This window comes from Etheostoma cragini, chromosome 7 (assembly GCF_013103735.1).
Source record: "Etheostoma cragini isolate CJK2018 chromosome 7, CSU_Ecrag_1.0, whole genome shotgun sequence".
NCBI classification, from domain to species: domain Eukaryota; kingdom Metazoa; phylum Chordata; class Actinopteri; order Perciformes; family Percidae; genus Etheostoma; species Etheostoma cragini.
Window position 1 is genome coordinate 18,131,394 of NC_048413.1, and position 27,265 is coordinate 18,158,658.

The 27,265-nt window shown below is 41.5% G+C and overlaps 2 protein-coding genes across 3 annotated transcripts; one reads left to right on the top strand and one right to left on the bottom strand.

The window, feature by feature from the left end:
* The first annotated feature begins 50 nt into the window (after nt 1-50).
* Nucleotides 51-5,546, top strand: zmynd12 (zinc finger, MYND-type containing 12). Of its 2 annotated transcripts, XM_034877785.1 has the most exons (8): nt 51-352; nt 2,300-2,429; nt 3,330-3,504; nt 3,596-3,765; nt 4,045-4,167; nt 4,267-4,357; nt 4,793-4,938; nt 5,275-5,546. In XM_034877785.1, exons 1-8 carry the CDS (start codon nt 213-215, stop codon nt 5,404-5,406), a joined length of 1,107 nt encoding a protein of 368 aa, XP_034733676.1. In that variant the 5' UTR covers nt 51-212; the 3' UTR covers nt 5,407-5,546. The 2 variants fall into 2 exon arrangements, with proteins under 2 accessions (XP_034733676.1, XP_034733677.1); XM_034877786.1 differs by lacking the exons at nt 51-352; nt 2,300-2,429 and adding an exon at nt 487-748 and having other exon boundaries at nt 5,275-5,508.
* A 1,569-nt stretch (nt 5,547-7,115) lies between these two features.
* rimkla (ribosomal modification protein rimK-like family member A) lies at nt 7,116-24,955 on the bottom strand. Its single transcript, XM_034877784.1, has 5 exons — nt 23,698-24,955; nt 16,984-17,214; nt 13,629-13,715; nt 12,251-12,454; nt 7,116-11,141 (listed from the first exon to the last, which is right to left on the bottom strand). The coding sequence occupies exons 1-5, from the start codon at nt 23,858-23,860 to the stop codon at nt 10,621-10,623; spliced, it is 1,206 nt and encodes a 401-aa protein (XP_034733675.1). The 5' UTR covers nt 23,861-24,955; the 3' UTR covers nt 7,116-10,620.
* Nucleotides 24,956-27,265: the final 2,310 nt, after the last annotated feature.

Sequence of the window (27,265 nt, forward strand, 5' to 3'; positions counted from 1 at the left end):
ATAGTGGTTATAGTGTGTTTGTACCTGATCTTCGGCTTTGCCAGCAGAGAGGAAAACAACTCAGGTCGTTGCCATAGCGATCGTACACTTTTTCAACAACTTAGCTTCATCAGCTAACGCTAGCTAACGCTAACTATTTGGTTAAAAAAAAACTAGCATATTACCGGACGTGTGTTTAGGTGTTTATCATACTAACGGGCTTTCTCGTGATAATGGAAGCTAAACCTCGTGTTTTAGGAACAACATCCAAGATGATTCCTCTTGCCCTACCTAAAGGAACAGACAAGTTATGTGAACTGTGTCAAAGAGAAGCGCGCCTGCAATGTACTAAGTGTTGGGTCACCTTTTACTGGTAAGATCGAGTTATCCTAGCTAACATTTGCTGTTTTATCATAAACGTTAGGGGTGTCCATTGTTGTCAGCTCATTTATTTCAGAGAAGAACATAGTTTAGCTACATTTCGAATACCAAAAGTCGTCTTGTGATTATTTTGTGGGAGCTTGTTCAAATCACAGTTCGGACGTTAGGTGGCAGTGTCCGCCATATTGTTTCACAGCAACACAAGAAAGCGAACACGTCGGCATAAGGAGCGATCACGTGACTGTGGCGTCAGGAGGTCAGGAGCGAGGAGGGAGAGGAACAGCTGGAAATGAAATCACCCAAAACGGTTCTTTTTGTTCATGTGACTAGAGAGCTGTTGCCTGCGCATTTTCGACCGTTTGAGTTGGTCCACAGCAGCTTGTTTTGTGTAAGTCAGCATTACCTTTGGCGTGGGTGGACATATCTTTAGAGTCATTTACAGAATTACAGATCATAAGATGGTGCCTGGTGAAATTGTCATTGATACAGGATGGGGAGTGAAGAAGAACACGTGGTGACATCCCCCCTGCAGGGAATTATGTGAAGAGATGAGCCACTAAACCAGTCTAGTAGAAGGAGCTTACAGACACTTATTATGCTTGCTTCCCTCCCAGCCTTTAAAATGAACTAAGCTACAAGTCAAGCACACTTCTTAAATTGGATTAAACATTATAGCCAAATATACACTACCGGTCAGAAGTTTGGGGTTACTTAGAAATTTCCATAGCACTCCATTAATATACAGAATACCAGCTGAGATCAGTTGCAATGTTTTTTTTAACCAGGGCAGCAGTTTTCAGATTACATTATGTGCTTACATAATTGATTGCTAAAGGCTTCTCCAATGTTTTCTTAGTTTTGTGTGTGTGTCAATATATATATATATAGAGAGAGAGAGAGAGAGAGAGAGAGAGAGAGAGAGAGAGAGAGAGAGACCTTAAAACAAGGGATAGAGGGTTTGTATCAGAACTGAAGCAATTACACAACTTACAACAACTCTCAACTTTTAAATCCAGTTAAGAGATGCCTTAGCTCTTGTTTTCTGTCAGGATTTATATCTTTGTAACGGGTTACTTTGGCTTAAAATAAGACTGTAAAGCTCACAATGTTAGGAGTAAAATGGTTTATTGGAGGCCGTAATGAGCTACATATATTATCAGGCTGCTGGCTTACTAGAATCCAGACTAATGTTTATGGGGACTGTTTATAGTAAAACAGATTAAAAGATATTATTAAAAAAAAAAAAAAAGCTCAGCAGAGACAAAAAAGTATAGTGGCCCTGAGTGGGAACTGAGAAGGATCCTTTTGTTGTTGTTTGGATTTGTGTGTCAGTGCTACTGTTGATGTGACGTGGCCAGATCACTGCCTGCTCGCTGCTTCTGTCTCAAGCCCAGAAACACGAATACGCTGGTGTGAACACACATCATAGTAGGAAAAAATGGAAAAACCAAGACCGTTTCCACAAGTGTGCAGGAAAGGAGAGCCATATGAACAAAATTACAGACCAGTTATGTAATGGCATACAATTTAGTATGCCCTCTGTGCACTCCTGACATTTTTTAAATGGGATAGAGGTTCTGCGTTGGACATTTTTCCACTTTAATTCAAACCAACTGATATATACTCGCATAGAAACATTTCAGTTTGGATTGTACGTTGCAGCTCAGTTGTTCAGATTATAGTGCACATTGTGCCCAGTGAATGCAAAAATGTCATATTCATAATTTTTTTAAACACAAAGCCAGGAGGATTCTCCAGATCCTCGGTGGCTGCCTGGAGAGAAAGAATCTGAGGCAACTGAGCCCCTTGAGGCAAATATGGGATGTGTGATATTGAGTTAGAGGAATAAAATTGAATTGCCTTGAGGGAAGGAGTCAGTGTGGGAATATATAACTGACCTAAAGTTTCTGTCTTTTAAAATATATGTATTGTTCCTCAGTGATGAAGAGCACCAGCAGGCTGACTGGGTGGGGATCCATGAGAGAATCTGTCAGTTGCTTGCTCACATTCGCACCCCAACACTCTATAGTCTCCAGCGGGATGGCCGCATTGAAATGCAGCTTAAAAAGGTGAAGACGTATGTGATGCAATCGGATCACATGCACATACAGACATCCTGTTTTGAGTTTCAGTTTGTTTACATTTCTTACTGACAAGAAGGCTAAGAATAACATGGATTCTGAAAAGTATTTCTCTAGGCCATTTTTAATTTTCTTCTCAGAAGTGTGTGTGCTATCCAAACCTGGAGAACACGACAAACCTGTCTAACAACAACAACAAAAACAGCATAGATTCTTACAAATTCTCACATAGACTATGTTATTTTCAGGGAACAGTAATGGTAAATTCATAGAAATTAAACCGCAAAAACACGCAGTAAAAATGTTGTGAAAAACATTTAGAGTAGATGGTAGGGGTGCGCAAGAAAATTGAATTCACCCCTAGTAGATGAAGTTGGCAAAAGTTGGCTGATATTTTAGTTGAGGAGAAGAAAGAGAAAGGAGATTCATTAGTGCAGTCCACACTTTTACAGTTTCAGTTCTTACCCTTCACTCTTTTTATATCAACAGGAGTTTGTCATGTACTGTAACTGACATAACTGCAGGGACTAGTGTGTGGAAGCACAGAATGGAGGGGGAGGGGACGGGATGAGGAGGAGGTTTTGTCAATGTCAACGAGAAGTAATGTCACCTAAAATCACTTAGAACACCTTTAAAGTTGAAGTATTGAATTTTATCAAATTTATCTTTAAGGTTCCTTTTTGGTTCTTGATCTGGTTGTCACCATTTCCAAAGCAAGTTTAAGAATTCATGTCCGGATGTTACTACAGTGATATTCAAGCAAATACTGCCAGTTAATAAGAGTAGTTCATTCCAGTGAATTTTTATGTAATATTCCTGGAAGCAGAGCCCGATGAACTAATTCAAAAGTGAACTAACGTGAACTTTTGGTTTTGGTTCCCTACTTAGGCGGAGCTTATTGAAATTTGCAGGTTGGTGGCTCAGAGCAAGCTGTCCGAGGGGAAACACCAGGAGGCTCTGCCTGCCGCCCAGTTCTGCCTGCGCTGCTCCATAGACCTCCATGGCTGTAGTAGTACTGTCCAAATGGTTCCAGCCTACCTGCTGCTGGCTGAGGCCAACATGGGTGAGGAAGGAGCACAAAATGGTTTCTCAGCTCAAAATGTCTCCTTTCTCCTTCTTATATATTTTAGTGCATGTGTATTTGTACTTTCCAGGATTGGGTAATTTAGCCCGGGTGACAGAGCTCCTGTCCCAGGCAGATTGGGCGGTGTTGAAGAGTCCAGAATGTGGTAACGCCGTCCGCCACCGGCTGCACCGGAGCCTTGGCCGCCTCCACACAGCTACTGGAAACCTGGAAGCAGCTCTGCTTAACTTTGCGGATGATGTCTGTGTCATAAGTATCACAATCACCAGAAACGGCTTCAGTACATGAAGTTTTTTCAACTGTTCAATAACTTTAGTGATATTGTGAGAATCAATGTGAAGCCACACTTTGCTCACCATATGAACTTGTCTCACTGCTGGTAATTAGATGTTTATGATGTACATCTCTCAGGATGTACAATGATTTGTACCTCCTTTTTTGTGTGCACCCAACAACATTGAAACCCCCTCCCCACTATATATGAATATACCTTGTAAAGAAATGTCCCTGTTTTTTCAGATATACTTTGCCAGTGAGGAGTTTGGTCTGGATAGCACAGTTACCTGTGGTGGCTACTTTCTCATGGCTGATGTGTTTACCAAGCAGGGCAAGATGCCCATTGCTCGTTCCTTGTACTCTCAGGTAAAAAACAAAAACAGATGTCATTACAAAGAAGCAATTTGGCCAAATCCGTTTTTGTGCGTGTATTTCATGGTTTATGTTCTATTGCTCAAATTGTAGGTGGCAAGTACTTGGCACTGCCATCTGAGCAAACTCCTCGAGACCCACGTCCAAAATGTCCAAAATCCTGCCATGTTGGAGTCCTCTTATGGTGCGTCTTGTTATTAAATACACAAATGTAAATGTAATATGAAAAAAGCATTACGTTTTGTTTATAAATCCTTTACTACATCATCAATCCATCATTAGCTCTACTTCCTTAACAGCTTTATTGGCATATCACAACAACAAAAAAAGGTCAACAATATCTATATTTAGCTGAGCCGTTTTACCGCACAATCCAAAAGCTAAACCCCCGATTTACCCTAGCATGCTTAGGGCAGACTAGGGGCCAGTGCTGACACATCTCTGGCTGTGCAGTATACCCTCTAGCACCTGCTGCCCTACAGAAGATGTAGATAGACCTGAATTCTCTATTAAAAGCATTAAATGAATTAGTTGTTTACATTTCAAGTGTATTTATGCCCATGGTAATATACTGTAAAAGTAAAGGACATCTTTGTCTTTATCCATGACTTTCAATTAGATAACGCCCAGCTGGTTGAAGTGGACAAGATGTTAAAAACCATGTTGGAGCTTGAGCAAAATGACTCCAGAAAAGACCCAACTCGGGTTGCACTGATAGCCCACTGCTTGGCAATGTTGTGGTTCCTGGGAGGAGACTCCTCAAAGGTGAGTCACCCAATGAAGCGGCCTGGCATTAACATACAACAAACATATTAGGCTGCACAGGAACCTGGGTATTCACTGAGTGACCTGTTGGTGGATACAACACTAATCACACATACACAATGCATATTCCCAGCTGTTTACAAATCTGCAGGAATTCCATGGATGCCACTGCAAACCCCAATGAATTCCACATTGGCATGTTTTCATCTAGGCATGCATGGTTTAAGACGAACAGGTTGCAATCCAATTTTCAGTGATATTATTATATAACTGTTTTATTCTCCCCAGAGAGTCTAACAGCTGCAACTGCTGTGTTTGTTTCCGTTTGTGTGCCAGGCACTTGGATTTGGCAGCACTGCCCTGCAGGCCAGCCAGCTGATACCAAACCATGACCTGACAGAGCCCATCCAGGGCCTGCTGCAGCTGGTGCAGAATCTGCCAACAGAATCACATCCTGGTTCTGACTAGTCACCATACCTGCCCTGACGATTCCTTAACTTAGAGATCAGCTCCATCAAGACATCTGTTTAGCCCTACGCTGATTCACCCTTGTAAATGTAGAAACAGCTGAATCTGTAACAAATAAAAAAGTTTAAGAGTACAGTGCCTATGATGTCATTGAGGGTTTATCCAGATGTTGTGAATTGTTATTGTGAGCAGATAATGAAAAGATATTTGCTTGATAAAAGCAGTACAAGGGAGACCTTTTCATTTTTTTTTGATAATGACTCAAATTTATTTGAATCTAAAAAAAAAAAAAAAGGGGTGGGGTATATATTTACATCATTTTGCACATTATTGAATCACATGATTTTGGGATCCATTTTGTAACACTGTCGGAATGATACATAACAAAATAATGTTGAGGGCATTTGGTAAAACCATTTTTTACGCAATGTCTTTGCTTACCTCGTACCTAGCAGTCCAGAACCTCATTATCAATTCACCATATGCAGATATAATGAAAGACATCAAGTGTCTATAAATGATCAACAGCGCACCAACATTGCATTTTCCTTCCGCAAATCAAAGCATATTGTAAACCTTTAAGCAAACCTCAGGTTTGTTTTAAAACACACTGACATAAAATGAACCCGACGACGGGGAAATCCTTCATATATGCAATTCTGTAACATTTATTGTATCAAAAGAAAGTGTTACTAGTACTGAATTATACAACAAAACGTTAGTTTTTTGGCATTCAGATTCATTTTTACGTGTCGAGAGGCAGCAAAACATGGAAACACTTTAAATTTCCACATATTCCCTTTTTAATTTTTGAGCCAAATGTACATTAGCAGCAGTTTGGAATGAAATAGTAACCTTGTGCTCTGTTGTGTTGTTGTACACAGTGACTAGTCCAGAGGTCCCTACATGTTTGTTCCAGGCTGTCCCAGCACCAAGCAGGCCAATGCACTTCCAATCATTTCACGATTTACATACGTTTTTCTTCCTTCCTTGTCACTAGCATGCAGCGCCCGTTTCTTTCAGTAGCATCCATGCCTTGTGTCCTCTTTCATGGGCACTGATCTATAAATACCAAGCAGAAAGAAACCCACCTGAACTGGGATCTTGACACAACTATGACCTGTAAAGCATTGCTCCCAGAGGAAACCAGACAATAAAAAGGCATTGTTGAAGTTGCTGGGTCACAGTAAAATGAACTTGAAATGGGTAGATGTGCTCTGTGTGCATATGGCTGATGTGTAAAGCACAAATTAAAATAGCAGGGCTGTAAGAGAGATATTAACATTTCACTCTTTCCTATGGCTGGCTTGAGGATAAGTCATCTTTGATTGACACTTAACATACACAATGTTGAATGACACAGGCTTCAATAAAAAGACGAAGACAACAACTGGAGATAGTTCACTCATATAAGCTTTTATGTTTGGATGTGACTTATTGATGATGAAGCCCAACGGCCCTTGCATGTCAGGTAAGTGGACATCAGCGGATTTCACAGTTTGTTTGTTAGAGACTTTCATTATTAAGATACCGGTCAACATTAAAGTAGTGTAAATTGGTGTTATTCTCTCAGCAGAGCCACTGTGATCACTTGGCAGCAGACATAAAATAAAAGTTGTCTGCAGGGTTTAGATTTGGCCCCCCTCAAGCAGGCCCCTGTTTGATTCCGGGCAGTTAGTAAATTCTGCCCACAAAAAAGGAAAATAAAATCAAGCTTCACAGCGGTTTCACTTTATTGAGTCAATATTAGTGTGCAAACCACTTTTTTCCTTAAAAAAATAGCATAAATTAAGGAAGAAAACAAGGAACAATATAAAACAAGCAAGGAAAAAAAGAGCATGTTAACCATGGTATACACCACATTGTCTTATACTGTAGTTTACAACCTTTTTTTCATTGTGTTTCATTTCATTGTTTATCTTTTTGTCTGCCTGTAGGTATGTGTACTGTTTTGGACATGTCTCTAGGCTAGGATGGGTGTATCGTGCCTTTGGGTGTCAGGGGTGAGATCCAGGCTGCTTCCCTGAGTTGTTTTCAACAGAAAGGGTTATGAGTCTACAAACCATGACGACTCTACGTAGAACTACTAAGGGTTTACATTTGTGCTTTTGATCAGAGCTGTAAATTATACTTAAAAGGGGGACTTTAAGTATTTCTCAAGGTGGACCCTATTCCCCATGCATTTCTGTCTAAGCGTCTAATCTTTGGTCCAGTATTGAGCGAGAACACCGTAACCTGCATCCGCTAACCGGGCTGCAATGTGATTCTATAGTGCAAATGCGCACCGTCAATTAATGTCCACTGAAAGTGCCGTTTTTGTCACAGACAGGCACAGATTGTTATTCAAAGTGTCTGACTACATTATGGGAAGATGAAAAAGCTGCCCTTATCCTGCCGTGCTTTCGCGTGTAACTTACTGATGCCAGGTCGACACAGTAACCCTAGCTAATAGCATTAGCTTACCTCCACTCAGTCTGCAGCTCAACACTCTTGGAACAGCATTTTTCTTGTGCTTTGGTATAGGATTTCATCTCCTCTTTGGCTGCCAGTAGTCATCCACGCTCAAAATGGTCACTGCAGACCAGATGGTCTGCAAGGCGCAGTGTATGGACCGCAGTGTTATGATTCCTTTGAAGCTGTAGCAAAACTAGCCTCAACTTCAGCCTGTCTGTATCCAAAGGTAATGTCTATGAGAAGCTGTGTAAAGTGTATCTCGACATTTCTCTAAGTTAACTTGCGGAAATGCACGATTGAAAATCTTTTAGATAGCAGAAAGCTATGCTGTCTGTACTCCAAAACAACAAACCCCCCAGAACTCCTCTCTCCCCACTCAAGTTCCACACAATAAACATCCATGGGTCCTACAAGTCACCTTTTAAGATTTCAGAATGAAACTTCACCATCTTTCCATAATCAGTCAGACACATATAATGTCAGTGACAAAAACGGAACTTTCAGTGGACGGAAAATGAAGGTGCGCATTTGCCCTATAGGGTTACATCGTAGCCCGGATCGCGGCTGCTGGTTACAGCATTCTTGCTCGATACTAGACCAATTTCAAATATTTTGTTCACATTAGTCAACTGGACACGAATACATGGGGAACTAGGGTCAAGCTTGGAAAATACCGAAAATCCCCTTTAATGAATGGCATTTATCCTAGCATACCCTACCTCTATGTTACTTCAGAAGGCATTCAGGAGGTAAATCTACAGGAACAAAAAACGCAAGCAATATGCTCTTGGCCACTAAAATCCCTGGATTTTTGTTTTCCTTTCTTTTTTTAAGAAAGAAAAAAGTGACATTCTGTTCAAAGAGACTGCAAAAAAATAGTTCCCATTTTTTATTTGTACATCATGCCAACATATGTTGTGTGTAGGATCCTTCATTTCACGTTATTAAAAAAACAAGGTGAAAACAACAAAAGTATAATCTACAAATCATATGACTGAGAAAACACATCTAACCAAATCCATAAATGTTAGCACCAAACTTTAGTTTACCTTTCAATATTGCAGGTCTGTACAAACAAATTGGTCTACAATAGCTTATGAAAAATGTCAATGTTGGCAGTTATGTCAGCCATTCCAGTTTCATTAGCTGTATACTAGTATGCACTGAAGTTAATTTGCTACCTATATATTTACAAAAACAGCTAAAAAAAATAAAAAGGAATAAAAATAATACACAACTACCTCTTTAGCTCTTAGACATAAAGGGAAGGAACACCTGGTATATCAGGGGCCATTTGATAACCACAAGGATCCTGGCTGATATGTTCTGTATGTTTGAGTATGTCATCCTGTGGCAGTGAGAAGTCACTGTTTTGAGGTATATTTTGTTCGCAGGTGTAGACGCAACTTTCACACTCTCATGTTTCCTAAATATGTTATCTGAGCGAGAGAGAGAAAAAAAAATGCATTGGTTTATCATAAAGTGCTAGACATTATGAATTTTAAAATGCAGCAGACTGCTGCTGCTGGTAAGGCTAACCAAACAAGCTGTCTAGGAATATAAAATCCAAAATTGAGTCATGGCACTTAATTCATTTTCATATTTCAGGTTTTGACTCTCAAACAGAACTTTTATTTGTTATTTCCACTACCTTGCACATGTTAGGGCAGTTTTTTCTTACATGTACATTAGCTGCTTCATTCACAGTAAACAGAGAATAAATTAAAGGACACCGTGTTAGCACCAAGGATAATTTTCTGGTGCTGTGGGTTTGTAATCTGAGTTGATAATTTTCCTTTTTAAGCATGAAAAGGATAATGGTTCTGACAGCACAGCGTCAGCCTCTTATTCACTCAATGAAGCAGCTAGCTTGTAGCTTGTAGCTCCGGCTACATTTTGGTATTATTGGGATTTTATGGATTGTATTTATAGAAGAGTTAAAACATTGCGTGTACATTATGTTGTAGTTGGATTTACATATCATGTAGTGAATTTGTGTCTCCTTTCAGTTATTATGAATAACAGTAAATTTGACATGAAATTTCTCCATCTCCAGTTGCTGCTGGTCCCCATCCTGTTCTGTGTCCTTGACAGGAGCACTATGTTGCTACATTGGAACTGTCAGTATAATGTGCCAAGCATAAGGATGTATTCCTCTCCCAAAGAGTTTATCACTTTAAAAAAACACTTAATTTCACCTCCAATTCACCAAACCTTACTTCGGTATCACAAGGAAACCACTTTTTATGACAACTTGCTGTTGATTCTCCTTTAAATAATATGGTATAGTAAGGATACAAATATGGCAGGTGTTTGCCTTTATGGGAATCCCACACCCTCCCCACAAAGCAGTCACCTTCACCCCCAATATTTTGCAAAATTGAACCTAGGAGAGGCCAAATAGGCAGTTATGTTATGTACTATATCCCACTCTTGCCAGCATGCTGCAGTGTAAGCTAAGTTTGGATAATGGGGTTTGCAGTTTGGGAGTAGAGGTGCAAAGCGAGGAGAGTCAGGGGAGCAGCCTCAGATCTTTGTTATTTTTGAAGGGAGTTAGTAGGAGAAGGCTCATGTTTTGGCATCTGTATTTCTGTGGTTGTGCCTGTATGTGTGTTTTTCTCTGCTCTTCCGATGTTTTCATATTTTTGGATCAATATGTGTTTTTAAAAGGAACTTCTGTTGCCATGCGTACAGATGTGTATATGCGTGTTTTCAATATGTCTTGGTGGTGTTTTTGTGTGCGATGAAGCTGCTTGAATCTTACTCAGTCAATAGTTTGATCTCATTGGCGAGAAGGGTGTTGAAGTTGTAGGCTGGATCAGGGAGGTCTGGGAGATCGGGCAGGGTGGGGGCTGTGGACTGGCAGGGCGAGGACTGGGAGGGCTCAGCCAGCTCCGGGTCACTCTCGCTGGAAGTGGATCCCATGCTCATGTTGCAGACAGCCTCGGGCAGTGAGCCACCGCCAGTGGGAACAGGGCACACCTCAGGCTCACTGCTGGTCTCACTGGTGCTCGACACGACGGACAGCAGGGACATCTTCCGAGTGAGGCGGCTGGGGAGCAGCGAGAGGGCGTAGTCGGCAACAATGCCTGCCACATCCATGCCACAGACCTGGTCGAAGGCGATGAAGCCCACATTGGCATTGGCCTCGCAGACCACAAATGAGCCATCGTTGAGCTGCAGAAGGTCAATGCCACACACATCCATGCCAAGGATGTTCGACACTTCTATGGCCAGCTGCTTTCCCTGCTCACTCAGAGGGCACATCATACCTACACCACCTAACAATCCAGAGACAGAGACATCAAACTAGTTAACTTAACCATCAAGATTAAACATTATCTATTATGAATCAAGAGCAGTCCTAAAAAACGTGATTGATTTCAGAAATATTTTTAAATAATTCTTTTAAATATTTAATGACATTGAATCACGTATCACATCAGATATTGTCAGTGCAAGTGTCAACATGATCTGTTTCATAAATGCAGAATAATCGGATGACTGGTGTCCTAAATATGTCGCAGCGCATTACGGCCTCAACTAGACCAAAACGGCTCATGCCCTGACATTGAAAATCAGTCCCATCAGCTGGAATGTTGTGTTGCTTCATGTCTCCAGGGCAGATTCAGGACAAGCTTGTTGATTTGGCACTGTTTCTCAAAAGTGGTTTATATAGCAGATGGAGCAATGAACCATATGACCTATTGACCTATATGAACCTATGACCATTAAATATTGTCCTCAACACAGTAATGATTAGAGCAACCTTGTGACACTTTAAATGTGGCACACAGGTCTTTGTTAATACTTAATGGCTGTCTAATTCCATACCTGCAAACTCAGAAGGGCTGAAAAGGTGTCACCTCTTTATTCAGAGGCACCAAAGTCCGTGTTGCTATTTGGTCCGGTAGATAATGGTTGTTAAGGCACCGGTGCAGTATTAGCATTCACATTGAACTAACATTGCGTTGTATCCGTATCCCCAAATAAATTTTACTGTGAAGAAGAATACAGATGGGAAATTGTACACCCCCCCCCCCTCCCTCGGATCTACTCGATTCACGTGGATGCCCTTTTCACCAACAGCGATTTTTACAGAAAAGCGACTAGTCTGCAGGTATCTATTACGTTTAAGTGTTTAAAAAAAACTTAAAGTAAGATCCTGTATGGTTTAAATAAGCATTACATTCAAAGTAAATATATATATTATAAGAGACTACTCTTAAAACATGCGACAAAAAAAGAACTGTTCCCGTGCAGCAGAGCTGGCATTGGTGGTAACTGTAACGAGGGTAAGGGAGAGCGGACAGTAATATAATATGTGTGTGACAGTGCTCAATAGTTTAGTAATTCAATGTGTCATCGTTACTCTTGGGCGTCTGCCTACCCAAGGAACAGTTGCTCTGCATCCGACCATCAGTGGAGCAGCGTAGCATTGAGCCGATGAAACGACCGCCCACCAGGACCACCCGGACATCACGGCCATGCGACTCCTTGACATACTCCTGAAACAGGTAGGGGGTATCGTGACGGATCAAGTGGCACAGGTCTGTCAGATGGTGTTTGTCCCGTGCCAGGAACACAGCCTTGCCTGGAAAAGGGAAGGACATATAAGATGAAGGAAGAAGGGAAAGATAATTAATAAAAGAAGGGAAAGAAAACTGATTTCAGGCGGTCAGGATAATGTAGACCTGTTTATATTAACATGCCAAGAGGGTCTGACATTTGAGTGATATTATAGTTGGAATTATAGTTGAGCTTGGATAACTTCCTCAAGAAGCCCTTTCTGCTGACCATGTCTAATGTCAGTTCCCGTTTCTTATATAATGGATGACACACTCCTTTTAGCGGCCGCAGAATTGCTTCTCACAGAGGATAGAAAATGCCTGTTTTAATTAGCACCACTTGGCTCTGTCTCCTGGTTGTCAAGCCCTGATCCAGCACCAGGAACAATCTTGTGATTGCTATGTGTGTGTACATTGTGTGTAAGTGGCAATCCAAACACGATGACAAGGCAATCCCTTTTTAACATCACAAAAAAGTGAAGGTAGACAGTGGCATGCACACTTTAAAAAAATGGAATAATGGTTCTATGACTCCAAACAACTGGCCAGGAAGAGCACATGTAATTTAAATTTGGGATCTAGTATTGACTTATTAATACCAAGGATTCTTAAGACTTTGAAACAGTACTTTATATATGTTTACAAGCCTTTATATTTGCTCAGCAGAAGGAAGGCAAGCTGGACTTTAGCAAATGACAATGGTCACCCACAGAGGGAAAGAAAGACGTGTAAGTCCATAAAAAGAGTCAAGTTAGCAGTTGACCAACGGCTGCTTTCCCTAACAATGCATTGTGATGGCAGCCTGTGCCAGGGTACATTGTTATTCCTTGGCGAGGCAGTCTAGTGTCAATAACTATGAATAGGAAAGGGCTAATGGGTCAGCAGACACTGGGGCTTATCTCCAACATTAATGGTTAGGCTCAAACCTTCCACACAAGCCCCCTGTGAATTCATGCAAAATGAAGGAACCAGGGTCAGTTTATTTGAAACAAAAATGATGAACCTAGCAGCCATGCTGCAAACATTACAAGCTTCTGTTTCGTTGCAGCACCACCCTAATCATTTAACACTCTGACAATGAATTTCATGTAAGGGTGAACTGAGCTGCCATTAGGGACCTGCCCTGCAGCATACAGAATTCTGAGGCGTGGCATAGTAAATAGAGCTGGTGTCAGGAAGAAAATAGACTGATGGTCTTACCTCTGTGGCCACGTGAATTTTTCACCACTACAGGGTAGCCCAGTGGCTCAGCTTCGTCAATCATCTTACGGAAGTTGTCATGCCCTCCTGGGAAATGCACATGCACACAAACAAACACACACACAAACAAACAAACACACAAAACACACACACATTAAAATTGTCCTTATGTTAATAGCATGGTTCACACATTTTTGGCACTGAATATAGTGGGGGGAGGGAATGTAGCCTGTTGCTATGGCAACAGACGTGACTCAAAACAACAAGGCTGTAGGAGTATAGTCCTGAGCTGATACTTCTTTTGCGGCTTGATTCATGAGAATGGAACAGAGCAGTCACTGAGAGATGCATTAATGTGAAGCAGCTGACCATATCTGACGTTAACTCAGAATGGCAGCACAATCAACAGATGTGTAGCAGCTTTCCCTGCTTTTGGCTTAAGAAGTGATTGAAAAATGTGTAAAGAAATATGGAAAAATTTAGGTTAAGAACTTCTTTGTATTTTCATCCCTACTACCATCTCTGTTTGCATGTTTGGTCTTGTCTGGTATTTGGTCAAGGGAACAGATGTGCATAAACCCGTCACAAAGCTTTTTCCAGATGCGCTGGTTCACACGTGTTTTCAGTGAAAGAGATAAAGTAGGAGGAGGGGACAGCAAATGTGGGCCCAAACACGTCATAGGCTGCTGAGGTGGAGGGCAAGAGGAAGGCAATGGTATCTTTTATTTAGAAAAATCATGAGGGGGGCATGGGGTGGGGCGTTGGTGTTACATAAGCTCTCCAGCCGCTCGGCATGCATCGCCTGGCCTACTGTGCAGAGAGACAAATGGAATGTAGGCCAAACACCCCCTCTTTATTTTTTTCTCTGTCTGTATCCTTCTCTGTCTGCTCTCACAAACACCACAGCTCTGTCGATTTTTAGAAAACAGAAAGAAATGTGTGGCGTGGCTGGTCAGCCTTTGTTTCGTCTTAAAAAACTATCAAACTACAAACCAATAAAACAACAGCCTGGCTTGTGTTGTGAGGGCCGCATCCCCACATAGCTTGCCTTTATAAACAGTAGGTTAAAATCAGTGGTGTTAGAGAAATTGTGAAATGATAAACAAAGTTAAGTGGAAAGCTTTAAGGATTTGACCAGGTATATAAATGTGATTTCCTTTCTGTTGTTTGAGTAATTGCAGTGGAGTAGTGACTGTCTAACTGATAGTTTATTAATCTGTAGTCTCTACAGAGACACAAGTGGAAATCCTGTGAAGCTACTAATATGAGTGAAATGACAAAAAACAACACTGGTGTTTATGCTAATAATAACTGTAGCGATGCAGTTATACGCCTTTTTAATTTGTGTATACATACTTAGAGACACTATTTACATCTATTTGTTTCCCATAATCTATAGCTTGTGCAAACTTGTTTTCATGTAATTTGACTAAAATGGAAAAAGTAATATCACTGACGTACATAAACTTTTTAGACAACAGAAATCCCGATGGAAAAAATGGGGCGGGGGGGGGTCTGTCTGTGTTTATTTGTTTTGTGAATTTTTGTGTAACACTTTTATGTCTAATCTGTTGAAAGGATTCACAGTCTGCATTCTGTAGTCTGCACTAGGGCTGCACGATTATGGCCAAAATGACAATCACGATTATTTTGATCAAAACTGAGATCTCGATTAATTATCACGATTATTTGTTGATTTTAACGAAAACAAATTTTATTTGTCACATAGTCTATTTATAACTGCTTTCACATCAATATTGCGCTACATTCCTCTTATCTTGAAGTTGTATGTTGTACATCCATACAGCTGCAACACATCTAAATGAAAATTATCTGAAATAAATAACTTACAATATGTTTAAAAAAAAAAACCGCATCTCTGAGAAAGCTCCTTCACTTGTTTACAACAATAACTGATTAAAAGAGCTAGGGAGAGTGCAATGGACGTACTCACAGAAGGACGGCTGACTCATTATGAATGGGTCCAGCACGGGGTAAGCAGAGTTGCACACGTTGTGTACATATAAAATGTCTGTATTGTCACTGCGCTGCATTTTTACGAACTATGATATTCTGGCCATGGGCCATCTCTCGCCGGGGTCCATCATGCTCCGTCTCACATGCTATTACTCAACGGACTGAAGTTAGTTACATTTAATAACTTCTTCTGTTTTTTTCGCAATGGCGGCCGCGATAGCAGGGTTACCAGCGGAAACACTGGTACAAATACAGGTTTGCCTCTCATGCTTAACAATATATAGCTGTGTTAATAACAATTAAAACTGTGGCGATATGTCAGAAGGGTGGACCACTGCTGTGTCTCTCTGGGAGCCGTGTGTGAGTGAATGGGGGCGGTGCTGCATGAAGAGTAAGAGGAGAGATCCAAACACAGGCACAGTCTTACAGAAGAAATGGGTCATGTAACCGAAAATTAAACCATAAACCATATATACGATATAAATTACATTGCTTACTGTGTGGAGAGGCAGCAGATGCAAGGACATATGGTGCACCGGTGCGACCTAGGAAAAATGTTGGTCGCACCCTAGAGCCCTGTGAGCTAACAGACACTAAGTAGCACCGACTAGCAATCGTCACTGCTGTTGTCTGAAAAACAACAGACGGGACAAAATGTTGCGTTTACTGGTAAACGGGTAAACCTTGAGACCGAGGTATAACTCTTGGACATGATCAGACAGTGGTTTACGGAGCGGTAGATAGGCTTTGCGGAATGACGCATTTAAAATATCGCTTGATTGCGCAAATTTGACCATGGGAAGCCAAAATCGTGATAAAATTTGATTACTTGTGCAGCCCTAGTCTGCCCTGAACCCGGAGAGTCCTACCTAAGGTAAAATGGACTTTAGTAAAATTCTATGTTGGTATTATATTAATATCGTGACCTGAGACTAGATATCGTAGATAGATTTTAAATATCTTATTAACGTGATATAAGTGTTATCTTTGACTGGTTTTAAAGTACAGAAAAGTGATGTACTTTTTCTGAACTTACCAGACTGTTCTAGCTGTTCTATTATGTGCCTTTTCCCCACTTACACTTTAGGTCCACATTACTGATGATTATTTATCTAAAATCTAAGTGTAAAGATGTTTTGGTAAAGCACCAATTGTCAACCCTAGAACATCGCCAAAATGTCAATATCGAGGTATTTGGTCAAGAATGTCGTGGTATCCGATTTCCTCCCTATTGCCCAGCCATAGTTATATCACACATTCATCCACTGACTTGCTGATTATGGTGGCAAAGAAGCACACTGCTTCAGACATCAGTTACAACAACACAGTGCCACCACTACATACCAACACTGTGAAAAAGATAAACCTCAAGATTTACCGTAAGAGAAGGTGTCAGGAAGAGGCACGCCATGGCCTGCCAGCTCCTGAAAGGTCCAGAATTTGTTGACACAGTTGAGTATGGCCTGGGGACGGTTGATTAGCCGACAGCCCATCTTCTCCAGGTGGCGCAGCACAGTGATGTCACTATCTGACTGCACCCAGGGTGTGGGCACCCGTACCACCACCACCTGTGGATAAGATGTCACCAATTCCTGCTCCACTCGTAGCCCTGGAGAGTGAGGGAAAGATTGAGGAAGAGTGGGTGGAAACAAGGCGACAAAATTGTTTGTTAGCCTGTGGGTGGGTATACAAATTAGAAAAAACACTGGACCTGAACCTCATAATTTAGTAAATTCTTCAGAGCAATCTACACAATTCGGAACCGCTACAGAAAGAACATACTCATATCCACTCTGTTTCTGGCACTCATGGAACCAAAACCATTAGCCAACACCTGCCTTGTCTTCCCTATTTGCCACATTGAAAAACTAAGCGCCATTCTTAACATAACTACCAGTAAATACTTAAAGCTATTTTTACTGGAACAGGAAAAATTGTGAAAGTGGTTGGTGACATTTAAAATCCACCATCATCTCCTGGTGGAAAAATGAACTTCTCTTGTGTGGACATTGCCCCAGTTGTCAGCACACAGCTCTGACTGAGAGTTGGCCAGGTTACAGGACCAGGCAGAGGCAGCCAGCTCCAAGGCTGGTGATGTTAAGTCATGAATTTGGATCCGGCCTTGCCAGCTGGTGCGACATTTACATACTGCCCATATTCATATACAGTACTCCACTGCAGTGCTGCCAGCTCTTCTGCCTTTTGGGCCAATTTTGTCTTCTTCTTTGACTGAAAAGGGAACATCCTGATGTACTGACACTATACACTATATTGTCTCAATGTAGGGCGGTGGGGGACAGATAGACAGAGTCTGAAAAAGGGGTCTTGAATTTAAACACCTATCAGGGCTATCAGGCTATTATTCGAAACCCTGGTGTTTTGTTTGTTTGAAAGTCAAAATGACATCGGTTTTCAACGTCTCAACTTGACACCACTTTTATTTAGCCAATGCGAGCTAAGTAAAAACAACGGCTAACTGAACACATCTGAATAGGTCATTGATTCAACACTGCATGTATAAGCCATGGAAAACTTGGCAAAGAGAAGCTTGGATAGTATAATGGTAAGAATAAAGTATCCACTAACTATTCTACAGGCTACAAATCTGGCAAATTTCAACATTCACTAGCATTCTCTAGTCTCTATCAACAGATATTTGGATCTGCAGAACAGAAAAATATTTTAACCGAATATTGGCTTGATTATTGCCAAACACAGATGGCAAATTCAGTAGCCATAGTCTGAGATTTTGCAGCATTTCACTGGTGACTGGTGTTACTTTGTCACCCTGGATGAGAAGAGGAAACAGACAGACTGTGAGATTCTCCAACAGGCGATGCGACCCAACAGCTCATCTGGGAAGAACAAATTGGGTGACAAGAAAACCTGTGCGTTTGTGTGGGGAATGCACATATATATGTATGGGATAGAAGGGAGGTGACACATATGTCACTGGCATAACGTTCCGCCTGTACTGTGACCGGAATTTCAGCCATTTTAGAAACTGCAGGCTCACAATAGTGACAGGGAACGCAATTGGTTGAGATCATCAGAGGTCACCAGAAGCTTGACAGTTGCTGCATACTTATTAGAAGAGACAGCCATTGATGTGCCAGCAGATGTGCAAGTCTACATAGTGTCTCATGCATAGACTATGGGTGGGGCCAACACTTGTTTTTAGTGTCATACTGTGCAGACAAGTTGAGGAGGGAACAAGAGAAAGGTAGCATGCAAAAAAGGTCAGGGATGTCTTGTAGCCTTAAGAGAGGAAGGGAGGGAGGGGCAAATAGAGGTGCATGAAAAAAGGAGTATGAAGCCATGAAAAGACTGCCACCCCTCCCTTTTCTCCTACTTCTCACAATTTTAGTATAGAAGCAGGATCATTTACTGTTTCTCCAGCCACACTGCTCTGATTGTGCATCTATTGATAGCACCGAGAGTGGTATTACAGTGGGAAGTGTCAGGGGATGGGGTCTCATGGTTTTTGACAGTATTCAGTGTTCATGGTGCTCGTCTCCATCTCCAGGGTAACCACACAGAGACCAATGAGGCAGCCAGATGAATCAGTCCTATTCATTTCTGCAAGTGTTCGTGTGCACTGCACTGTACGGCATGTGACTACTGAAAAAACATTCAGAAACCCGCCTGACCGTTTCGGTACATAACCAAGGCAACATGGGTTTTTGTGTGACACTGTACATGTAGTGTCGGTGTGACCTGTTTATACTTACAATTCATGGGATTTGTCTTACCTATTTGACAGACTAATGTTTTTATGGTTCAAAGGATTGTATCTGTGCGTCCCATTTTCAATCTGCCTGACAAAGCTAACGCGCATTACAAGCATTCTATGCATACCGCTGCAACGTCACAAAGCAGGCGATCCCGACAAATGCTGTGCCAATGCTTGGCTTGTGGCTCGTGCCAGCTCTGAATGCAGTCTCCCTCTGGGTATCATGTCTAAACTATCCTGATGGGGCAGCAGGTTCACTGACTCAAGTACACAGGACATATCATGAGACAAAAAAATATCTGGCTAAATAGCATGTACACAAACACATCATACTGTCTGCCACTGATGAATGTTCAAAAAAATCTGGTTTAGGGCCAAGAAGCATCGCAATATTACTGTGTACTATATTTCACACATTAAGCATGGTTATATGATGACGCTTCAATAAGATAAGATGACACCCAATTATTTTTATCTAAATTGATAACGGACTAAAAAGTAGGAACAATTTTATTGGGGTTTTGTCATTTATGTAAAAATGGAAGCTTGTGATAACTTCCAGCCAATTCCTACTACAGTTTTTATAACGATACAAAACCTTTCAGCATCAGAAAATATAAAGTTGGAAGGTTTAGAGTCCAATAATCATATAGCACAGCAGACACCATTCCATTTGACTACTGCAATGATGCAAATTATAAAGCTAGTTCTTATTTGCAGTATGACCAATGAGTCATGACTATAAAAAGAAAGGGTAACCATAAGGATCTGTTATCCTAGGAATAGTGGTTTCAGGTACAACAATAAAAGTCACAGCAATTTTTCAGGATGTCAATGTTGCTGTCATCTGAATAATTATCTCCCTTTATATATGTTTTTGTCTTTTCTAGAAAAAGCAAGTACTGTGAGCCTCTTTGTCAACACCAATAAAATGCAAACGCTTCTGGCGGTATTTGAGAACTTGCAAATAAGATAGGCTACTGCTGGCTATTTAACACAAGTGTTTTTTTGTTAGGGATTTGCAATTTGCAACACAGGCCTAAAGGCTCACTCTTATTATATTAAAATTAAACATACATATTTGCTGAGCATTAATAAAACTAGTGCAGTGTGTGTGTGGGGGGGCGGGGTGCCTTGAGGGTGTGTCTGTTAGGAACAGGTTGTATTGCTTGACTCCCAACCCCTTCAAAGCCTGCTGGACAAGCAGTTACGGTGCGTAACAATGGACCCCAGGCTAGGGGACCTGTTTCAGCTCGCTGGAGAACCCTGGCTACAGTTGCATGGATTAGGTTTTTAACCACCTGGAAAATAAAACAAGAGCTTGTAGATGTAAACCAGGATAACAGCTATACCATTTTGTTGCTGAGCATCATCATCATATGGTCTGTTCTGTCAAAAATGGGGAGTCTGTGCTTCATAAATAACCTAACATCGAATTCCATTACAGCTAAAGTATCTCAACCACATGTAAGTTAATGCTGACTTACACTCACATTTCTGGTGGTAAATTAAGATACCAAGACTACCCTAATGTTTGATGTTACCATTCATGGACATAGGAGTGTTGCATTTATCATCTTTGGGGTAAAACCGTACACCCTAACATTTGCCAGGATCACAAAGGATTGTGGCATCAGTTCATATCTGGTCTCTGTTTAAACATGGGATGACGGGTTTCCCCCAAAAAAGTTGTTTAGCCCAGTGACAAGTGTCTTTTATTTGGCGAGGGCGTGGCTGGGGCCAGTCACAGACTGATGGTAGCATTAGAATGGAGACCAATAGTTTCTGTAATAACAGAATCATGGATGGAATTGCGAATTAACAAAGGCTATATGACCGATTTCATAGGTCCCTACATTAAGTTGGTGCTATGAGCTAAATGGAGATTAGAAAATATGTCTACGTTTTCAACCAAATTTAAACGAAATCCTAAATATACATCTAAAACAATAATTCCCAATGGCTAAGGCCTGGTGGGTGGCAACTTTGGCCCAGTGGGCCACCAGGATTGCAAAACACTGGGGGGGGGGGGGGGGGGGGGGGGGGGGGGGGGGGGGGGGGGGGGGGGGGGGGGGGGGGGGGGGGGGGGGAGTCTAGATGTGAAATGCCTCCGACTAGCTGGATGCTGGGTTTGGCTGTGAGGGGTTATTATTGGTCATTAAAACATAAGTGTGTGTGGATGTGTGCAAACTCATCCGCCCCTCCTTAGGACACAATGAACCCACTAACTTCAGTGTTAGACATGGACCTCAACCTGACTTTGAGCCAAGAGAAGGAGAAACCTTTGAAATAGAAAGCTGTAAAGTGTTATCAGTTTTAGGATTGCATTCCTGCTTACCCCAAAGCAAATACGGTACGTTGTATGCAAGACCTCAACTGTTTTTGGTTTAGGTTGGTAATGTAATAATGCTTTACTTTGAAATGCCATGTATTCATTTTGGGAATAAACATTTCTTTTTGTAAATGCACCCAGGACTACTGACAGTAGTGGTGAATAACTAAAACCACATAAAGAGGTGGTCAGTGACCACAAGGGCATTACTGAACACATGATGGTGTTTCCAGTGTAAAAACAATGACGATTGAAAACACTCACTGATTTTGTACAGTTTTGTGTGCTAATCCACGTGACAATTCTAACAGCCTGAAAGAATATGCATAATTCAAGACATTAAGGTCAAGATGCCAATTTCTGTATGGATTTTGCATTGTAAAGTACCTTCCAACTCTGGAGTTTCTGTACTCTATGTGTAAATGTGGTGTGGGTAATTCAAATGTAGATAGCTGCCTGCAATGCAAGGTGTACAAGGCCAGCACCTCACGAGTCACAACATGTACTTCCTGTGTAGCAGTGGTCCGATTAGCCACTGGCTGTTAATCTGTGAAGTCAAGCCAAGGCTCAGAAGACATTTACTGATTTGGGGCCAGGATGGATTACAGGCCATGCTAACTGCCTTGCTTCAGTTGTGTGTATCTTGCTAACCTAACGGTCAGTAGGACACAGTCAGTGTTGGCTAAAAAAAGTCTAATTTTCAGAGTTATCTCCTAACATTTTCTGACATTGTAATGTACTTTGCATGTGGTAGATAGTCCTGTATAGTATGAATGCCACAAATGGCCAATTTCATTATGTTCACAAATATTCCTTTGGCATTATTATGGCAAGTTATTCCTTTAACGCCTTTCACTTTATTACTTTGAAACCCCATGTTGAGTTTAAAGCTTTGCCATGACTAACCTGTACAGCGGACCTAATGTAACAGTATGTTGTCTACAAAGGACGTGCTGCTCAATCTCACCCCTATTCATCCAACGTGACAACGACCCCACTTCACACCGCCCGGATAAATTCCATGTGTGTCTGTTTGTTGGGGGCTCCTACTGTTACCTTCATCAAGGCCTCCCGAGTCAATACTGTAACATGTTATCATCTCATAATAAGCAGAACACAAACAATGTGTTCAAAGCAGCACCAATATTAAAAGCACAGAAGTATTTAAAGATCTGTCATCATAATATAATGTAGATACTGTAGGCACAATATAAGGAGATGGTAAACTAGTTATAGTTTTGATTAATCCATGTACCACTTTAGTTATTTATCAAGTAAAAACGAAAAACAGGTCCTTATTATGGCTCCACAGATGTACCAGAAACTGCATACTTTTCGGGGGCTTGGGGTTAGACAATAGACTTAAGCTAGCACCACGTTACATCTGGTCTACATTAAATCACTACCTTTGCCTACATTAAATCACTACCTTTAACAGTTTATGTAGGAATTATTTTATTGATCGCTTAAACTCGACTAGTCTCCACGCGACCCGTCCTGTGTGTGAAACATGTTTACATGCTTGCGCATTCTTCTCAGTGCTATTGCGAAAAGAAATCTGCCTGGCGCCGGGTTACATTTGACAAAAATGGGATGCATTTGTTTTCGTTATAAATGTCTATGCGCTATTACTACTAGGCTTCTATAATATTAAAGATCTGTTGCTTTAGTTATTAAGTAAGTCGTATCATCGAGGGCATTGTTGGGATTGTATCGTAGCCTATTCAGCGAAATTAAATCAAGCATCACCGCTACCCTCTGGAGGCAGTCTAGCTGGAAAGTGGGTTAGGCGGTCACGTCTGTGGTTACACTTCGCTTCCTGGCTAGCAGGCAGGCAGATCGGGCTAGCCCTCTCCTTTGCTTTACAGCAGTGTGCTCCCCAAACAATAACGTACCCGCCTGCCATTCACTTTGTGGAACACGTAACGTTAGAACACTGCTAATCTGAAATAATCAGTCACACTGCATCATTCTTTTACAAAGTTAAGACAGACATCCACTGTTTGGAATAACTGGGTGATACTTGCCTAATTGTCCCTCGCTGATCGTTAGCACGATTTGATCCATGAGAAGAGAGCGGAATTCAACATCCTCGTCGGCGCAGCGCTCCTTCAATGCCCGGAGGATCTGAACCTGAGGATACTCCTGGCTGATTCGCCGGTCGGTCACAAACCAAACCCGAGAACACATTGCGTATGCTTGGATTCAAATAGTTAACAAAAAATCCGTGAAAACACACAGGCGGTAGGTGTGTGGTGGTAGCGAGGGATCCGGGGTTCGGGCGGCAGAGCAATGGCACACAGATGCTCAAACAATGGCCTCGGCGGCTAGCAGCACGAGCAGGTTGTGATGTGGCTAAAAACAGGACCACGACTCAACCGCTGTCTGGACCGAACCGGCTAGGATAAATAATCTTCTTTATCACCTTTGTTTCCCTTCATTAGCAGCCATTTAGTCCCCCCAGCGTGCAGTTAGTTGAACCCAGACCGCGCAAATCCGAGACACGCGAGCAGAAAATAACGGTATATTTACCCGCTGAAACGTGTCTCTTTCAACCAATATCCAGCTCTCTGCCCGCCGGAGCGAACAAAGCACAAGCTGTGCGCTTTATATCGTTTACTTGCCGACTCAAAACTACCAATGAAGTTTTCCCGCGATCGCAGCGGTTGTATGGCGTCGCTAACCGCAATGTCGCCGGTTTATTACAATAAGCTAGCCCACGACGACTACACTCCCTCCTCCGTTTGGCTGCTGTCCACGAGTTTTTGGTGCTGAAAAGTGCACGCGCTTCGTTTACAACTCCATTTCTACGCGTGTCCGTTCGCAGGGTCCTGCCCCAAAATACAAGTTTTGGAGGGACATTAACCAATCACAACTCGGGAACTTCCTCATTGTCCAAACAGCACACGGAAGGCGTGGGCGGGCCCCGTACATCCCAACCAATGAGGTCGGTCTAAACGGAGGGCGCGGAGTGCTGTGAATCAGTGCGTGGAGTCTGCAGTGCGCACGAGATCGCGCGCATCCCGAACCGGTTCAGACCAGACGATGCGAGGAGGTTTGGCGAAAACCGACAGCGCTGTCTCCATGCCGAAGTGGCAGGAAATGGAACAAGGTCATCACAAACCAGAGGCACTACCGATCTTCATTATCTTTTCTTCCATTCTGCATCAATTCTTAAAGATTAAGAGGTTTTTATTCTTCCTTTAACTGGTAATTTGACAATGCCGGTTTAGCAGTGCCATCCAAGGACAACTGTGTCGGCTGACTGGAAGGAAAACACTCCCATGTGATAATTGTGCGAAATTATGCGAGTGACCCACTTCCTCTCTCTTTCCTGAGCCAGAGACCATTGTGGGTGGGGATAACGTGAACACAGACACGATTTCACATATTTTTTTGGATTCAGTGGGGCTTGCACTTTTATAGGAAATGTTCTGTTATCGTTATTGAATCACGTTTTTTAAGGTTTTCTTCAAAGTAATCCAGTGATAGTCTGGAACTGCTCATATCTAATTCGGCATACTTTTAATGGTGCTTTTTGTTCAAATGAAGCCTTAATAAATGGTGTGCTAAATGTAAAAAAGTTTACTTACAACCCCATATGGCTACATTATATTTCGTGTATATATAATATAAACCACTATACACAGCAAACAGAAAAACTGTTACACTACATTAGGGTTAGACATATGGGTAACACTTACAGGCTGTAACTCAAGTTCTTAAGTAGGTAACTTGTGATAAGTTGTGATGCATGAGTTAAAGCAGGAGGTATTATTTCAGTTTCAGGAGACTTTGATAATTAAAAAATAAAACTATGATAAAAAAAATGATAAAACTACCCATGCTGAGTGAAATACAGGTTTCTGCTTTCAGTCTCCTGGTGAGCTTAATTCTTTATTTTTTAAAATTTGGAAATTGATTTACAAACATTTTGTCATCACAGCTCATAAGATTATAGATAAATAATTGCAACTGATATGACAACATGTAAGAAGGTAATACGTACTGTATAAACAAACATAAAAAATAAATAAAATAAACATAAAAAAATAAAAATGTGACTGAATGTCCTCTGCCTTCAGTCAACAGGTGAGCTGTTCAAAATCTCCACGGCTTTCTACATCACTAGCCGAGACGAGGTGGCTAACCGTAGCACATGCTAGCGCTAGTATGCTAGCTTGTTCGCAATGGCTAAACACTGCTATAACACACACTAGTTCACCATTATCTGCAAAAGAACTACTTACATTTCCCTGTTTTGCAGGTATTCCACAAGTGTGCCCTCTTTTAGAAGAATTCTTCCACCTATTACTGCCTTGTACTGACCAAAGTTGGAGAAAGTTATCTAGCTGATGTTATCATTACCTAGCTACTGCGCATGTGCAACTCCCAACAAAGATAGCATAGAAGTGTGATGTCTCACTCCATAGCTAAAACAGAGACCTAAACACACAGGGTGAAAACAGGATCTGCAGCAATGTGCGGTAAAACAATATGGTGTTTTTTGAAAATGAAACCACGTAAACCGACAAATACAACACAAACTCAAAATACAATTATGGTTGTAATAGTATATAGTGTAATAGTGCATAATATGGGCACTTTAAGTTTACCTGTTTACCCGATAGGTGGTGTTGGAATTCTGCACGTGGCAATTTTGCAATTCCACTCTGACAATGAAGAATAAGACAAAAATATCTTAGTGTTGTCACATTTTTAATGTTCAGAAAATGGTACAGAAAATAAAGGTTAGTTGTTAATATGCACCATGCTTTGAACATTAAAAGTGTGACAATATTGTAAGAGATATTTGTCTCGTTCCTTCCTGTCAGAGTGGGAATGCAAAATTGCCACAAGCATAGGCCACATGCATACCCTTCAATTCAAACAAAGATATTAATGATGCCTTAAAACTTTCACTGTCTACGCTTAAAACACATATGCTTAATTCATGAACACCTCAGCACAGACTAAATACAATGTCAGCCTGACCTTATTGCTGTTTAGCCTAGTGTGTTTATTAAAATGTCTTCCCTGTGTTTGTGTGTGGTTATCTAATTTTGGGGACCTTGGGAGACAGACACAAGCCCAAGCCTTTTGTTATCTCCCAGCTCTCCCAAAAATCTGAAGACCCAGAGTTGACTGGTCTTCTCGTGAAGTGTCTCCGAATTGAACGTGACTGGAAACAACAGACTTTTATTTTTACAGTCCTTGAAACAGACCTAAGGGTAAACTAATCTCAATTTAGCGACATGAGAGTGTGTAAGATGGACATTTTAGAATTCAGAATAAAGTAACTGAAGTAACATTCCATAACTGGTGATCAATTTCGCATTAAGTAGCCTAATCACAGAAAGTCACAGTAACTTGACAGTTTGATAACGGTGAGCAATGGTAGATGCTAGATCGGATCCACTAGACGGCCACCTTACTGACATCCCTGGTGTTCACACCCTAACCAACCCCCATGCCTAAACCTAACCACGTGGACACATCTAGTGGATCCGATCTAGCGTTAGCATGTGCCGTGAGCCACGGCATGGTGTTGGCTAGCCTTGTTGTAAAGTGTTACCGGCATATGTAGGCTAATCA

Bases quoted from the DNA above. Each gene is read 5' to 3' on its own strand.
- rimkla (XM_034877784.1), bottom strand. From the start codon at position 23,860: ATGTGTTCTCGGGTTTGGTTTGTGACCGACCGGCGAATCAGCCAGGAG. The intron at 17,215-23,697 runs GCAAGTATCACC...CTCACTCTCCAG, and splicing joins GATCAGCGAGGGACAATTAG to GGCTACGAGTGGAGCAGGAA. The intron at 11,142-12,250 runs GTAGGCAGACGC...CTGGATTGTTAG, and splicing joins GCAGAGCAACTGTTCCTTGG to GTGGTGTAGGTATGATGTGC.
- zmynd12 (XM_034877785.1), top strand. From the start codon at position 213: ATGGAAGCTAAACCTCGTGTTTTAGGAACAACATCCAAGATGATTCCT. The intron at 2,430-3,329 runs GTGAAGACGTAT...TTCCCTACTTAG, and splicing joins TTGAAATGCAGCTTAAAAAG to GCGGAGCTTATTGAAATTTG. The intron at 4,939-5,274 runs GTGAGTCACCCA...TTTGTGTGCCAG, and splicing joins TGGGAGGAGACTCCTCAAAG to GCACTTGGATTTGGCAGCAC.